Here is a 15,687-nt window from a genome sequence, read left to right on the forward strand (position 1 = left end):
AAACAAACCTACAAGAAACCAACACGGTGAGGAAAGAGGAGGGAGGAAAAGATTTCCTATAAACCAAGATTATTCAAAAACGCTGGGTTGTCATGGAAACTGCTCAGGGAGGGTCAGCCAGCCTCACCTTTGGCTGCAAGGATCATCTGTCAATGCCAAACCACTGCAAACACCACAAACACACACTCAATATTCACCCATCAAAATCTTGCAGATCCCAGACAATGCTCTCCATCAACGCAGCATGAAATAAAGTTCTCTCCTCAAAGAGGCTCCTTTCAGCATTAAACAATTCATTTTTGGAACTAGCCTGATTTTAGCCTACCGCTTGAAGACAAAACTGTCTTATTTGAGAACCTGCCTGTGCCTCATTTTTCACCTTTGTGTACCTGTAAGCCATTCCCCTTTCTCCCTCGAAGTCCTAACATTCTAATTCTAAACTGAGATCCAGTCACTCAGTGCTTCAGTCTGTTTCAGCACAACAGATATATACTGAAGTGATCTGAGGTGAAATTTTTCAGTTCTCATGGTTCAGCCCCACTTTCACAGCATTTGTAGTAAACAGGCAAATACAAAGGAAAAAAAACAACCCAAGAAACCATAACCACCTCTCCCTCCACCACCCAATCACCCCTCCACAGAGACAAAAAAAAGGGAAAATAAATTTCCTTCACTAATATTACTACACAGCCTAAGAAAGGAAGTTGACACAAACACAGATTTATATCTTGAAATCCTCTCTGTGGCTATGCTGGCTCTGTTTGCCATTCTCTCCTCTCTTCCCCAAATCAGTAATTGCAGACTTCACAAGTATGAGAAGAAATTACAGTGAAACATTGACTTGAAGAGCTCTGGCAAGTTGTAGGTCACTCACAAAAGCCCTAAGTCTACCACTTCACCTCTCTTCAGTGAAAGGAGTGAAAAAAGTCAACAATATTTAATCATTTGGGGTCATGCATAGCTTTATATGCTGAAACACAGTAAGCAGCTGGCTTCCAGGGCTGCCTCTGGCCCTTTAACTCCTCCTAGAAATTAGCTCTGTGCAGGATCAGCAAAGTTGAATGAAACCAATGGATGTGATGCATAGCTGGAGCAGCTTCCTTCACCTGCATGTGAGCTATTTTTTCTCACTCCAGTATGTAGTGGTACACGACACTCACTGAGCTAAGCGTGGACTCAATTTTCTCTCGCTTCCCCACCCATTTTCCTTCTTAAAAATAGACAGGCAGAGTTATTTGGAAAAACACAATAGCAGAATGGTTGTAAAAAATGCAACACTGTATTGACATGTATATGATAAATGTTAACGTATAATGCTTTTAGCTTTCTGACAGACAACATGCTGTAGTACCTCAGTGAACTGGTTAACAAAATTTCTGATAAAATGGGAGCTGTGTTTTGTGAGCCAGCTATACTTTATGGCTGAATGGGAACACACAATTTGGCTTCTCATGTGTTCAGGGAGTGGAAGAAAAGAGCAAGAGCTCTGTGTTCTGAGACATAAGGAACAGCTAAGAAAGGAAGCCAGTGATTTTGAATATCTCTGCACGAGAAGTTCGAGTTCTTTTGTAAGGTTTTTATTTTTTTTTAAATACCTTTCCTCTGCTTGCCTTTGGGAATTGTCTTTGACACACTACAAAGGTTTTAGCAGAGGGTAGTTAACCTGGGTGGCAGGTTACCTCTGCGAGGACATGAGGCTGGACCTGGGCAGGGAAGCAGTCACCTCTGTGCTACACTGACCTGCTCCTTGGAACACAGCACACACAAAGCAGAAAGGCAGCCCCTCTTCCCAAGGTCCCCAGCGCACTTCCTATCAGCATTAAGTCAAAAGGAAGCCATTTCTCTCTCTTTCTCCAGGATTTGTTCCAACAGTTGTCCTTAGTCCTTCAGCCTCTGCTTGGCAGGCGACCAAACCTCCCCAACTCCCCATCCTCCATGGGGACTTTTCATACAGCTCTGCTTTTGGAAATATGTACTGGGCAACAACTGCTTTAGCTATCTGCTTCCACACAACAGTTCATTCATGCAAATCAAGGATTTGTGTCACATTCTGGACTAGATACAACCAATCCAGAGTGCTATTATTAAAGCATGTTCCTTGTACTGGCAGAAATGGGAAAAAAATGTCTTGTGCATGTAATGGTAAGTTCTTGCAACAATCCTGCAAGGCTAATTTGGGAGATGCTTTGAGTTTTTCACTTAAAAGCAACGATTTATTTTAATAAGGTCCACACAGATACAAGTAATCACACAGAAATAATCAACAGAGAGCATGAAATAGCATGAAATTAAAGAAAACGCCAAACAGTAGCTGACAAGCTTAAGAATTTTAAAAACAGAAAACAAAATTTTAACAAATTATTTCTGTATACTTTTTATTTAGACCACTGTCAGTAAATTCTGCTGTATCTTTCTATCTATATTTACCTTTGCCATAGAGACAATCTGCATAAATATGTTTATTTATGAGAGCTAATTAAATCTCACAGTGTTTATTTTGATACTGTCAATGTACTACAGCAGCCACAGCACATGCCACAAGACCTCTACTTATAACATGTAATGATTTGAAATCACATATATTAGACCACGATGAAAAGCTAAAAGCAGCTTTAGGTAAGCATTAGCAGCCCGCAGTCTTGATCATGTCTTGGGTTTTAAGGCTGAAATACTTCTAACACCTCTAAAAACATGCCATTTTGCTCAGTTCCTATAAACAGACGTAGGTGACTAACTTCATGTGCATGAAATGAAAGAGATGCCACATGCACACGTGTGTAAATGGAAATCAGATCTTCAGAAGAAATGTTTTACTTGTACAGCCCTATTAACAAAATACTAATGCATGAAAAAATAACGTTAGAAATCTTTTAGAGACAACAGAGGAGGTTGATATAATTTTCTCAAAGAAAAGGTAGCAGAGTCATGTTGTCGTGTTCCCCCCTGCTCCCCCCCCCCAGGAAAAAAAAAAAAAATAATATATATATATATATATAAATAATAATAATTCAGGGAATTAGTGACATTGACAGAATTATAACCTAAATTTTGTGACTGGAGGTAACCTGCTCTTCAGCTATGAGCTCATTTTGAAAAGTAGAGGGCATTTTTTCAGTCACTTATCTGTACCACAACAGCATATATCTTTTCACGGTGTCCCACCCTTAGCGTGCATTATGCAGTGAAGCCAGAAGAACACCTTTCTCTGCAACAAATTACTTTGTGCTAAACCTAAAAGGATTTTTAAAAACAAAGCCTACCATCTTTGCAGGTCTTTCCATTCTCAAGAAGTTTCACACCAGTGGGACATGCACACTGATAAGAGGGCTTGGTAGGAGACATCAAACACAAGTGGGAGCAGCCACCATTATTAATTCCACATGGGTTTGTAGCTGTTAAACATAAATCACACAGATTAATGCTTCTGATAACGAATGACCTCATCTCATGTGTCAAGACACATACGGTGTTTGAATGGTAGAATCGGTGGCAGCATCACAGATTAAAGAAGGAAATGATAAACACAGAACAAGTAAAAATTAATTCCAAGTGTTGAGTAGTGGGGTATTTATGGTACCAAAACGCATGGATGTTGAATGTTTCCTTTCTTGGGGAAGTAGCACTTAGCTCTAAACAAGAGCCTTGTTTCATCTCTGTTCTTCTCATTTTCACAAACTATTAAACATGCTGGTGCTGAATAGGCTGTATATAATATATATAAATGCAAACACAGTAAATTAACACAATGATTAAGACAGTGGTTATTACACAGAACTAGCCTTGCTTAATATCATCTGCCAAATTAACATTACTTTCCTTTCAGGAACTACTACTTGGAAAAAATATGAATACCATGCTGCCTAATGTTATGGCATATGAAACAGACAAAGGAATATCACAACAGGATAAATGTGGCTATCAGAAAAAGCAAGTGACTTTTTTTTTCCACATTAAAAAAAAAAAAAGAGAATATTTGAATTTTCTTTTTTTCCCCTCAATCTCTGCATTGGAAAAGTTGCATCATGACATGAGTGAAGCCACTCACCACTATACAGAAAGCCTAATTAAGATTTTTGCAAATCAGTTCCAACTTGCTATTAAAAAAAAGGGGGGGGGGGGGGGCGGGGAAGCAAGACAACTTACCATTTGGCTGCCTCTTTTGGCTGAAAGCATGGATATCCATGGGAGAGAAGATGTTGGAATGTATTTCACGCAGGTCCTCCCCAGAGTACTTGCTGCAGGCCAAGATTGAATGTGTGTTCCAGTCCGTCCAGTACAACGTGTCCCCAAACAGCGTCAAAGCAAAAGGATGTGGAAGGGAGCCTTTAACCACCGCTTGCCTAATAGAGTACAAAAAAAAAAAAAAAAAAAAGTGAAAAAAGTGAATACTCAAACACAGTTCATGATGCAGTTTTGCTCAAACTTAGCCTTTGCAGAGTAACTACTGTTGACCAAAACTTTCTCCTTATTTTTGGGGAACAAGTATAGTATGCACAGTTTGATGAACAATTTTGGACAATAACAGTCCTATTTTCAGGCTGCCTGCTGGTAAAGTCCAAGAGACACCAACAGAAATCCTTGCCTAGGTTGGTGGTTGTTTGTTGGCGCTTTTAGCCCTCAATATCTGGGGGGCTATACATCACCATGTGCAACAGGGGAGAACACCGGCTGATTTTATGCAAATTTGACTGCAACTTGCAGATATATGATGTCCATCACTGTCAGCCTCAGCAAATTTTAAACTGAGACAGTGTTTAGTCATTTAGCAATCTATCCATATCTTCCAGTTTTGCCATTTTGAGCCCTCAGAAAAATACTTTAATAGCAAATAGCTTCACTGTAAAGAAATCCTGAAAGTTATTTTTTCATGTTTCATTATGATCATTATTAAGCTATTGTTTTTATTACAAGCAGTGCCATTAAACAGTTCTACTGATCTTTTGCCATAGTAATGGTATCATTTCTGAGCAAACTGGGTCACCGTCTGTCTCCAGGTTCATAAACAAAATTAAAGAGTATACCCATATATTTTATGTATATATATATGCACACATGCTCATTAGGCATCACAAAAATGCAGCATAAACATTACCGAAGACAGTTTTTCCAGGTTCTTGTGATGTAGAAACTAATTATCTATACCGAAGTTCCTCAGAACTGGAATTAAGTAGCTTGACTCTTACTTTTTTATTTAGAATCATAGAAAATTTGAGGATGGAAAGGACCCCGGAGGTCATCTGGACCAACATCCTGCTCCAAGCAGGACCACACAAGTACCATTTACATAAGTGATTCTTCCCACCTCCTCTCTTCTTAATTGTATGTGCACAAGCATCCAACACGTATAGAAGCCCCCCCTGAACAATGGAGACAGCCATCTATCTATCTCCCGGACTAATAGCCTAAGGGACTGACACATAGCTCTACTACTTCTTCAAGTATAGGGCATATTATGATCACCAGCTTCCCAATTTTCTTCTTGCAGGGAAGAGAGTCATTATCTGTGTATTTACTGAGAGAACACCCACACACTATATACATCTTGTTTGCAAAGAAGTCATTAGCTGAACTGGTTTAGTAGAGGACAAAAATACTCTTATTTTCCAAATATTTTCTGTCAAAATATAACAAAAGAGTATATTAAAGCAAGAAACTTGAAGGTGTATTCTGCCAATGATTCTGAGTACAAAGAGACTGCAGTCATTACAGCTCTTTCACCTTAGCTTCTGCAAAAAGATGCATTATCTTTAAAGCTTCTATTTTTTTCTAGCTCCTGAGGAAAACACACACATTCCCTTACTTGTCACTCTAGTGTTCCAATTCTACACCAACCAAAATTTTCTATTTCTTGATATTTTGCACTGGAAAGTAGGACATATTATCTTTTCTTTCTTATCTCTGTCTGGAGTCAGGTATATATTTGCTTCTAATTAAATGCACAAACTAAACATCTTACAAAAGACTACTGTAATATAATTTACAGCTGAAACCTACCCGACAAACAGCAAAGCCAAAAAGACACAACATACTCTTGCAACAAGAATAAAGGCATTCTAATTCTGTAAACATTTTTGCCAACCCCACCCCTGAACCCTAAATGCCTTCACATTTGAATAATTTTAGTTTAGAGCAGGACTGGTGACTATCCAAGTCTTTATGACAATTTTCATCTGGGACAGAAGCAATAAAAGTTCAGAGCTCTCATAATGCCCAGACCTTCACCATAGACAAGAGACATTTTTCTGAGCCTCATCTTGCTGTTCACTCAAATCCTCAGATTTTTAAATGTGATTAGTACCCACCAGTTCTCAGTGAAAATAAACCTTTGAGTATAGTAGAAGCTGCTAGATGTGCCTAACTTTTGGGCAACCACCTATCATTGTAACAACGCATAACATCAGCTGTGACCCTTATTTAAACCAGCCCTGGAAAGATTCAGGAGAAGTAGGGAGCTGCTTCGTTCGACTGCACTGCCAGCCACAGCCTTGAAGCAATCACTTATCATTTTATTCAGTAGCTACAATGAACTGAGAGATGAAAATGTCTTTGGGCCCAGATACAACTGTACATATTGCTAGCATCTATTAAGGTGAGCATTACTACAAATAGCACTTCTGATTTTGCTAATGGGAAGTGAGCTTTTTTCCCCTCTGAACATACGTGATGGGCACCAGCAGGTTTGCCAAAAAGCAGCCAGGATGCAGTGGCTGGATTGCACTCAGCAGGCTGTCCCCAGCCTGACAGCTCTGCAGCCTAATAAGGGGAAGGAGGAGAGGGGGGAAAGGGCTGGAGAGACATGGTGCTAAAAAGAGAGAATGAAGGGAAGAGAGCGCAAGGAAGAAGCTTCCCTTGGCTGCAGTAATGCAATTATGCTCTGCTGTGACCTGCACTAAGGTCTGCAGAGCTTTGGTTTTGGTGGCTGAGAAGAGGGGGAAGAACTTCTGGCGTAGCCAATTATTTATTAAATATATTTGAGTGAATGTACAGGGCAAGAATGTCACCTGCAGCATTTAACTGCTGTGTCTGTCTGACATTTACGAGCATGAGTACCCACCTGGGGTCAAAGAGCAGCCAGGTCTCCATGGCTTTGGCCTCACTTAATAAAGCCACTGACCAGGGCACCAGCTGTGGCACTGCAGGTGTAATTGGACCAACATGACCTGACAGCTTGTCAGTGGCAGCTTCCTTCAGCCTGTACATTCATCTCAGGTTTGATTTGAATGAGTGATACAACAGCAAAAAGCATTGCATCCTGTTCACTAAGCTCTTTAGTTCCTTCAAACTGCTGCACTCATCCCATTAGCCTTGTTAAAAGAGACACCAGAGATGAGGAGAAAAGTGAGAGATAAGGAGAAGTAGCAGCATTATGAGTTCAGGAGACATCTCTAGGGCTTCAACAGGATGCAAATTGGCTACATATTAGATGGAGCTAAGTACGCAGTAACTTTAATAATCTTCCCTGTGCCAAGCATACAATTACACAAATTTGCCTTAAAAACCTTGATGGTGATTGACATTTAAAATCTCACAATCTCTCTTCTGTTTAGTTGGCTGTGAAGGAAGTGCAGAAGGAGAAAGCACAGAAGGAAGTTACAAAGAGAAAAGAGATAAAACAAGAAATTTCCACAGAAATTAAATTCTACCTGTGCTGTAGATCACATTTTCCTAAATACAACTATTTATAGTATCATCATGGCAATCAGAGTTGCAATTACAATAAAAACTTATTATACTAAAGAATTCCTCGTAAGGGGGTGTCAAGAGGCAGGAGACCTTTTCTCCATTAACACCAGTGACAGGACCCGCGGGAACGGGGTTAAGCTGAGGCAGGGGAAATTTAGGCTGGACGTCAGGAGGGGGTTCTTCACAGAGAGGGTGGTTGCACACTGGAACAGGCTCCCCAGGGAAGTGGTCACTGCACCGAGCCTGTCTGAATTTAAGAAGAGATTGGACTGTGAACTTAGGCACATGGTCTGAACTTTTGGGTAGACCTGTGCGGTGTCAAGAGTTGGACTTGATGATCCTTAAGGGTCCCTTCCAACTCAGGATATTCTATGATTCTATGATTCTATGATTTTCTACTGCTTGAAGAAAATGCAGAAGCAATTTAAATACATTCACTTTTGTTCCATTCTAATTATGCTAGAGACCCATGAAATACTTTGTGAAGATAATGAAAAAGAAAAAGACTAAACAAGTTAAAACAGACATTACAAAAGGGGCTACTGAACTCTCAAGCAGAATAAACACAAGAAATTTCAGAAAATCTACCTAGAGTTGTACTAACAATGACAAAAGCTTCTGCTTCAAGATAATATCCTTTTCAGACAAAGAATAAACTCACTTGAAATAAAAATTAACAAATGACAAATTTAAATGACAAAGATTAAGTTCAAATTTCCACCCTTCATGGCAATCTGGATTTCCTTGGTCTGCTCCCTTCCCCCTCCTCCCCCTCCCTGTCCCCCCACCTTTTTTTGGCAACTACTAGAAGAATTAAAATCCAAAACTGGATTATAGCTATGAAATCTAAGAATTCTGACTTTTCACCCTATGATTTTAAACAGAAAATAATTTATGCTGCAGCTATAATAGCAAATGTAATTGTAGCTCCTTTATCTCTCCATAAAAAACAGATACACACTTTTCATCAACTACATTATTCTTTCTATTCTGGTGACACTACAGCTATCTAATTTCAAAACTTGTTCAGAATAACTGCATCCTGGCTTGTACTTCACTGCATCATTAACATCACAGCTCATCAGTAATGAAACTCGTCTCTGTGTTGGGTCTAATGCAACTGAACAAATATGTGTATATATATAACAGTCAAGATAAATATTATGCTGAAATAACAGCTAGCTAAAATAACATTTCATTCCAGAATAGTTATCGATACAATCCAAAATACAATGGAGCTGTTACCAACTGAAAGAGAAGAAGAAAAAAAGCCATACCTGAGACGAATTCCAAAATCTGCACAATGCAAGTCAAGACTAAGATAACCAGAGCCCTCTGTCTAATGCTGTATACAAAAATCAATGATTACTAACATCTCACTCCATGTGTTTTTATTAATAGATACAGGTACGCACAGAAGTCACACACAGTCTTTACCTGCATTCCTTCCGTTCACCTCTGAGGCTGCCTGTACTCAGTGGCAGAGAGCAAGAATTTTCACATCTATGAACCCATTTCTCCAGCAACCCTCTGGAGGATCCCATATCTATTTCCATCTCCTAAGCTATCAGGCAGTGAAAAAAATATGTTGTTGTATCACTCTTTGCAATCCAATTTCAAATACAACTGTGAGGACTGGGAAAAAAATAAAGTAGTTCATCTTACTGCTATATTTGCAACTCTGAAGAGTAAATATTCAGGACAGACCTGTATTATAGCTCTCTTATACCTCTTAACCTTTCTCACACAAAATGAGCAGGGTTAGTAAAGACATACGATTAAACAAAACGATTAAATCAACCAGCCAGTGAGACTCTGCACACGTGAGCAATTCAGTTATGCAGCCTGAGGATACAGCAACCGGACAAGAGATGATGCTGAGACATTGCCGACAGGCTTGTGGCTGCAACCCTTTCCACCAGTGGGTCAAGTTCTGTAATTGGATGCACATCCACAGCCTAAGCCAGGGAGGATCAACCACCATGCCAAAAGGTGTGCTCAGAAAGCACAGAAATGATTGATGCCTGTTTGCACATTCAGCCAATCCAAGATGCCTTAATTTCATAAAGCTAAACCAATTCTTCAACAGTAAGGTACAGCGAGACACTTACATGGAAAATGTAAGTGAATATATAAATATAAATACAAAAATACATATTCACTTAAAAATATAAATATGTATATATTCACTTTCATTTTCCATACAAGTGTCTCATATACATATATATATATATATTCACACACATATTTACATATGTTTGTGTATGCATATATTTTTACCACTGCACTTGCTACCTGAACATCTCTGTTTCAATAACCAATAACCCAAAGAACTAATGTGAGTCAGCACCTGCTTTTTAGGCTATCATAGAATCATTGATCTGGGGGAAATAAAGAAGGATCAATTACTATTAATGGAGGTATACTTCCATCTTGCTTGCTGAAAGATTTGGAACAGATTATTAACGTCTGCAAAATTGAAGAAATACATTAATAAGATATACTATGCAATCCCTATAATTACTGACTGAAGATTAGAGTTTTAAGCAGTGAGGAACTGGGACAGGAGCATAAAATGGAGTGAACATTTAAGTTTGCATTTGTAGTTCATCATATGAGGCTCTAGTGGTACTAAAATGAGCAGGAGCTGTTTGTAGTATTCATTCAAAAGTGGACAACACTACCTTTTTCTGCTGCATTTTCTTATACTAGTTTTACCCAGGCAGCATACATCCTGGTTGGCACCTACATATGCGTTGAACACTAAATTTCTGAAAATAAGGAAAAAATTTATATCACAACTTCTTTCCCATAAAAGTTACCATACTGGGATCCAATGACAATACAATATTAAAAGATGGAAATTCATACCATCCAGAGGTAAAAGCTTCCTGATTAATCTACATGTTGTTGAAAAAGTCTTTAAGGGATGCTCATATCTGCATTTACTGAATGTTCATATATCTTCCTTCCTACACTATACCAGATACATTTTTAGTTAAAAAATATCTGTGGGCTACATTCTTATCAGGCTTTCTTGGTATAAGAAAACAAGAAACAAAACCAACCAAAACAAACAAACAAACAAAAAACAGAACAGAAATTTACTTTGGAATTTCCATCATATTTTCCTTTGTGGACAACAACAAAATGTCTTCTGAACCTTACTTTTAGTGTTCATTACATGTTAAAGAAAGCATACAACAGACAGGTTTGCATGACGTAAATTATAATGTTCTATGGAAAATGTTTCTCTCCATTTAGATATTACGTAACAGCAGAGCATTCAGGAAATTCCAAGAATTACAAAGCTATCACTGACAACTGGAAATATTAGCAAGTGGCCAAAGCACTTGCAGGATGAATCCTGCACACCACCAGGTGAGGCAGGGTGGAAAGACAGCCAGCTGTATGACACCACACTCTACCACGGCTGCCACAAGGTAGGGCAGGGAGCTCTGATTCTCTCAGAAGCTTCAGAGGTTTCCTCTTCTGCCAAACAAACAAAAACATCTGTAAAACAAACCCAGAAAACTAAGCTGGAATTTGACCATGAATGCTTGCTCAAATATTCCTATCAGAATACAAGCCTGGTTCTAATTACCTGAGAAGTAAACAGGAAACACTACTTGTGGCATATACCAGGGTCTTTCAAAAACAAAATATTTTTCCTTTTGCTACTTCTTTAAGCTGTGATTGCCATGTACTTACAGAAACTACACATTAACAAGTAACAGGTCTAGCAACGACACTTCAAACCCCAACTCTCATTAAAGTTTGAAGAAGTCAGTCAGAAGTAAAGCTGTGGTTGAGTAATGAAGTCATGCCGTGGGTCATTTTTCAGTCAAACATCGTCATGACATGCAGCATAGACGAAAGGCCTCTGGGAAATAGGGGAGGAGACTGGAAAGCTGCGGGACAAGGTGATGGAGTTTGCAAGGAGGTGCACAGGTAGATCCACTGGCTGCACGTGGTGTATGTACTGCATAATCTGCAGCTGCTCTTCACTTGCTTTCAGCCCAGCTGTGATCCTGAAGTAACTCTGCATATATCATCTCAGGCCTCAGAAACAGCTCTGATGAGGTGTGGCGTTGCTCTGCCTGGGCTCATCACCCTGTACTTTTATTAAATGTCTACAAATATGCAGAGACCTGTGAACTAGTGACTCTAGCCAGACACAGCCTATGCATATCTATCCTACACAGTCAACTACAGATGTATCGACGCTCTACCTTCCCAGCATTTTATTTCAGAAGTGCCTTGGGGAAGAATCACGAGAGTCACTCTAGTGCTGTGTCCAAATAATTTAATTAATTCCGCTTTGGCAAGGCTTCTCTAGCAGCTTTAATTAGGTCATTGTTTGTCTTCTGCACTGTCCTGTAATGTGTTGATGAGGTATTAAAACAGAGACTTTTCACTGCAGACTGGTTCCTCCTCAGTGATTGAAGTTATTAAATAGCTTTTTCTCATGGAAATATACACAATGATACAGTATTTTATACCTTGCACATAACGTTCTATACTGTACACATTATACACAAACGATTAAAAATAAACCCTTCTAAATGCAGGGATACAATATTTTTAGCTTTTCATCAAATCTGCAACTAATGATCTGGCAGACAGACCTGATCTGATGCTTGAAAAAAGAAAATACGAAAAAAAAAAATCAATGCTTGAGTGCAAACTTAAGACATTCACCTCCTTGCAAGAGCTCCCCAGCTTTTTGACAGTTGCTGAAAGTATGTTTTCTTACAGTGGCCTCAAAACCCATCTCATTAGCACAAACACTTCCTGGGGGACCTTGTAAGTGCATTTCCCTTCAGCCAGTAACGTGTTAACTTATTAATTAGAACTGCTGCTGCAGGGTAAAGGAAAAGAAAATTAATTCAAGAGCTGCCTTAGCAGGCCAACCTATCTCGGGTACTCTACTCACAGGAGAGCTGTCTGCAATTCAGTTTTGTTTAATTAGTCCCACAAAAAGCAACTGTTCACTCTGATAAGAGCAGGGCAAGAGCTGGAAAAAAAAAATCTCTTCTGTGCACCAATTTAATTTTTTAATTATTGCATTCTGACATGAAAAACTGCTTGTTCCTTTCTCTCCCTGGCAAACCAAGGGCATTAGTCATCAGCTTCTGTGCTCTTCCTCTTTATTCTAATGAGCCCATCACTGAAGTAGCCAGGGCTAGCAAGTCCCAGGGCTGGCAGGTAACTATAGATGATCACCATAAAATTTACTGTACAGATTTCCTCATGAATTTACAATCCTGACACATATTTACTGAGTGCTACTGCCAGCACTGTCACAGTGCTTCCTAATTTTGATGCAGAGGCTCACGGGCTCTAAAGGGCTTTATCTAGGTCCTGCCTGAAGAGATGACAAAAATCTAGGCCTTCTGTGTTTGTCCCCCTGCATGTTCTTCCCACCTGCCTACTTTACTCTTCCATTATCCAGACCGCTGCACAAGAAGCCAAGCATTCATGCATATGAATGGCCTTCTCTGACAATAAATCTTCAAATTTTAGTTCTTGTGTACTGCCAGGTAAAGAGATGTGATAGTCAGTTTACAGGAATGAAGAGACAAAAAATGTTATCATTTCTTACACTTATAGAAATATGTCAAGAATGTTTCCCTTTTACTCATTCGAAATATTAGAACAGTCTGAACCTCAATACGTCAAAATTCATCTGTGTGACACTAATTAAAATCTTTTGCTATTTACATTGTATTTTCTCTCATCATCCAAACCACAAATGCAGTTTTCTTTGAACTGTTTGAAATTCCTTTTTGATATAAAGATGTTAGTTACTGCTGAATTTCTCACTTCCACCATAGCAATTACAACTCATGTCATACCGAACTATATGTAGCTTTTACAATCACACCTATCTACTATAGACTCCCTCCTCACACTGTGGATCACTGAAAAAAACAAAAACAAACAAACAAAACCTTGAGACACTTGAGATACTTCACTCATCTGTTTTCTGCTATAAGTTAACAAACCTAGTCAAATCCAGAACATTTACTTTATGATCATTTACAACAATCACATCTGTTTTAATCAGGAGTAATTTAGCTATCGACAAGAACAAATAAATAAATAAATAAATACATTATAAATATAAAAAGAGCAGTTAGAATAATGGTCTATCAAGATCAAATCACTAAAACCAGCAGATTATAAGGAAGCCAAAAAGTCTGTTTCAAATTAAATTACACAGCAAGTGATGATGTTCTTGTCATTCTCCATTCTTAAGGAAAATGACTTTAAAAGGTAGCCCTCTTAAAAAGGGATTTTAAAGGTGGTGGTGGAATAGAAAAACTGGCCTAATCCCATTATGTCATCCTTTCATGTGAAAGCAAGACTATACAATCATTCTGGGTGTGTCTGTTAAACATCCATCTCCTCCATGTCCATACCCAATACATTTTGTATCTCTTGGTCAAACATTCAGGAACGTAGGGAATCACAAGAAAAGGCTTCCTTAACACTTTTATGGCTTTATAGGTACAAGGGACCCTAAATCACTGTATTTGATCCACCTGACCAGAGAAGAGCTGAAATAAAGTGTCCAAGAGCAATTTGTCCAGCTGCCAGACTTCTCAGGAGTGCACAGCAGACAGTGATGGGAAACAAGAGATAATTTTGGGTGAAGGTATACAAGGAGCCATGGCTGCATTGAGCAAGTTCCACCATTCACAGAAAAAAAACTGCTTAGTTTTTCCTTTTTGGGAGTGGGGATGAACAGGAGAATAGACTGAAAGGGTTCTCTCCCACCCCTCTACCCCCCCGTAAAACTTAGAGGGGAGATCTCAGAGATCTCAAGGATTTTTTGTATGTTTGCAATAGTATATTTTGTTTTTAATCAGTTATTGACAAAGATGACTAAGTAATGAGTTAGGAGATAAAATACATAATTAGTTGTTGTAAAATACTATATCGAGAAAGGTGAATTCTGTTGATTACCCAAAAGACAATATTTAACAAAATTAAATCACTTGAAACAGCCACATTTTTTTCCCTAAGATAAACAGAGGCTAAGAGGTCAAGCAGAGAAAAAAAAGAAAACACATAAAGACCATTGTAGAACAGCTTAACTTCTGCAAGTCTTTCCTTTTTCCCCTATGATGTAATTGCAAAGAATAAAAAAATAATAAAAATGCTTGGATACAGATGTTGACTATTTTCTGAATCTTCAGAACTTTCACACACGCCTAGGGAAAAACAGGTGCTGTTCCAAGCACTGTGTGCTTCTGACTGCTTAAGGGAAGTCATATGCACTTCCCTCTCTAAAGACTGTTTCCCCTTTCTCCCCTTCAAATGGTAACATATTAGCACAGTTCCATGAAACATTAATATTTAAATGTTTTTAACTGATACTGAAATTTATCAGTAAACTAATTATTTTGGTTTTAATGCATAAAAATAATTAGGATATCTAAAATTTAAGTTACTCATCTATGCAGGTCCTTATTGCAGGTTTCACCAATTCCAGAGAATTTACTCTGGAATGTGGTAAATGATCCAGGAGGTTTTGCTTTCCATGTCATGAGACACAACCATTAGATACAACTCCCTGCAGACAGACAAGGTTGGGCAGCCCCTTGCACCAAGAAAGATCTGCACCTTAATGGCCTCATTTTTAGTATGAATCACTTCAAGGTTAGCCAAAGGCAGGGAAAGGTTGGGGGGGAGAGGGAGGGGATGGGGTTGAACACTATTAAAATAGAAACAAAATACTGAAACCAAGAGTATTTACACTGCTGTGGAACAGATCATCATGAAGGGAAAAACTGCAAAGGAATCTGAAGCAGAACACTGAAAATGCAGCAGTGACTGCAGGAAATTTCTGTGGAGCCAGAAAGACAGGAGACACTAGGTCTAGGTTTGTGCTTTGTGGGAAAAACATACAGCTTTGGATAGTGGTGGTGTCAATTTTGATCAGTGGAATCTTTACACACAGTTACCATTTCAAAAGTCATCTCTGCATCTTGCATC

At 38.8% G+C, this 15,687-nt stretch overlaps 1 protein-coding gene across 3 annotated transcripts in view; it reads right to left on the bottom strand.

Annotated features, from left to right (window-relative positions):
• LRP6 (LDL receptor related protein 6) overlaps positions 1 to 15,687 on the bottom strand; it is a 126,698-nt gene that overhangs the window by 57,092 nt on the left and 53,919 nt on the right. For all 3 annotated transcript variants that reach the window (XM_082767653.1, XM_082767652.1, XM_082767651.1), the window contains 2 exons: positions 4,144 to 4,340; positions 3,261 to 3,392 (listed from right to left, as the gene is read on the bottom strand). In XM_082767653.1, the coding sequence (XP_082623779.1) occupies positions 3,261 to 3,392; positions 4,144 to 4,340 (329 nt within the window). The remainder of the gene's footprint in view (positions 1 to 3,260; positions 3,393 to 4,143; positions 4,341 to 15,687) is intronic.

The sequence above is a fragment of the Aythya marila genome (assembly GCF_965140915.1).
Source record: "Aythya marila genome assembly, chromosome: 1".
NCBI classification, from domain to species: domain Eukaryota; kingdom Metazoa; phylum Chordata; class Aves; order Anseriformes; family Anatidae; genus Aythya; species Aythya marila.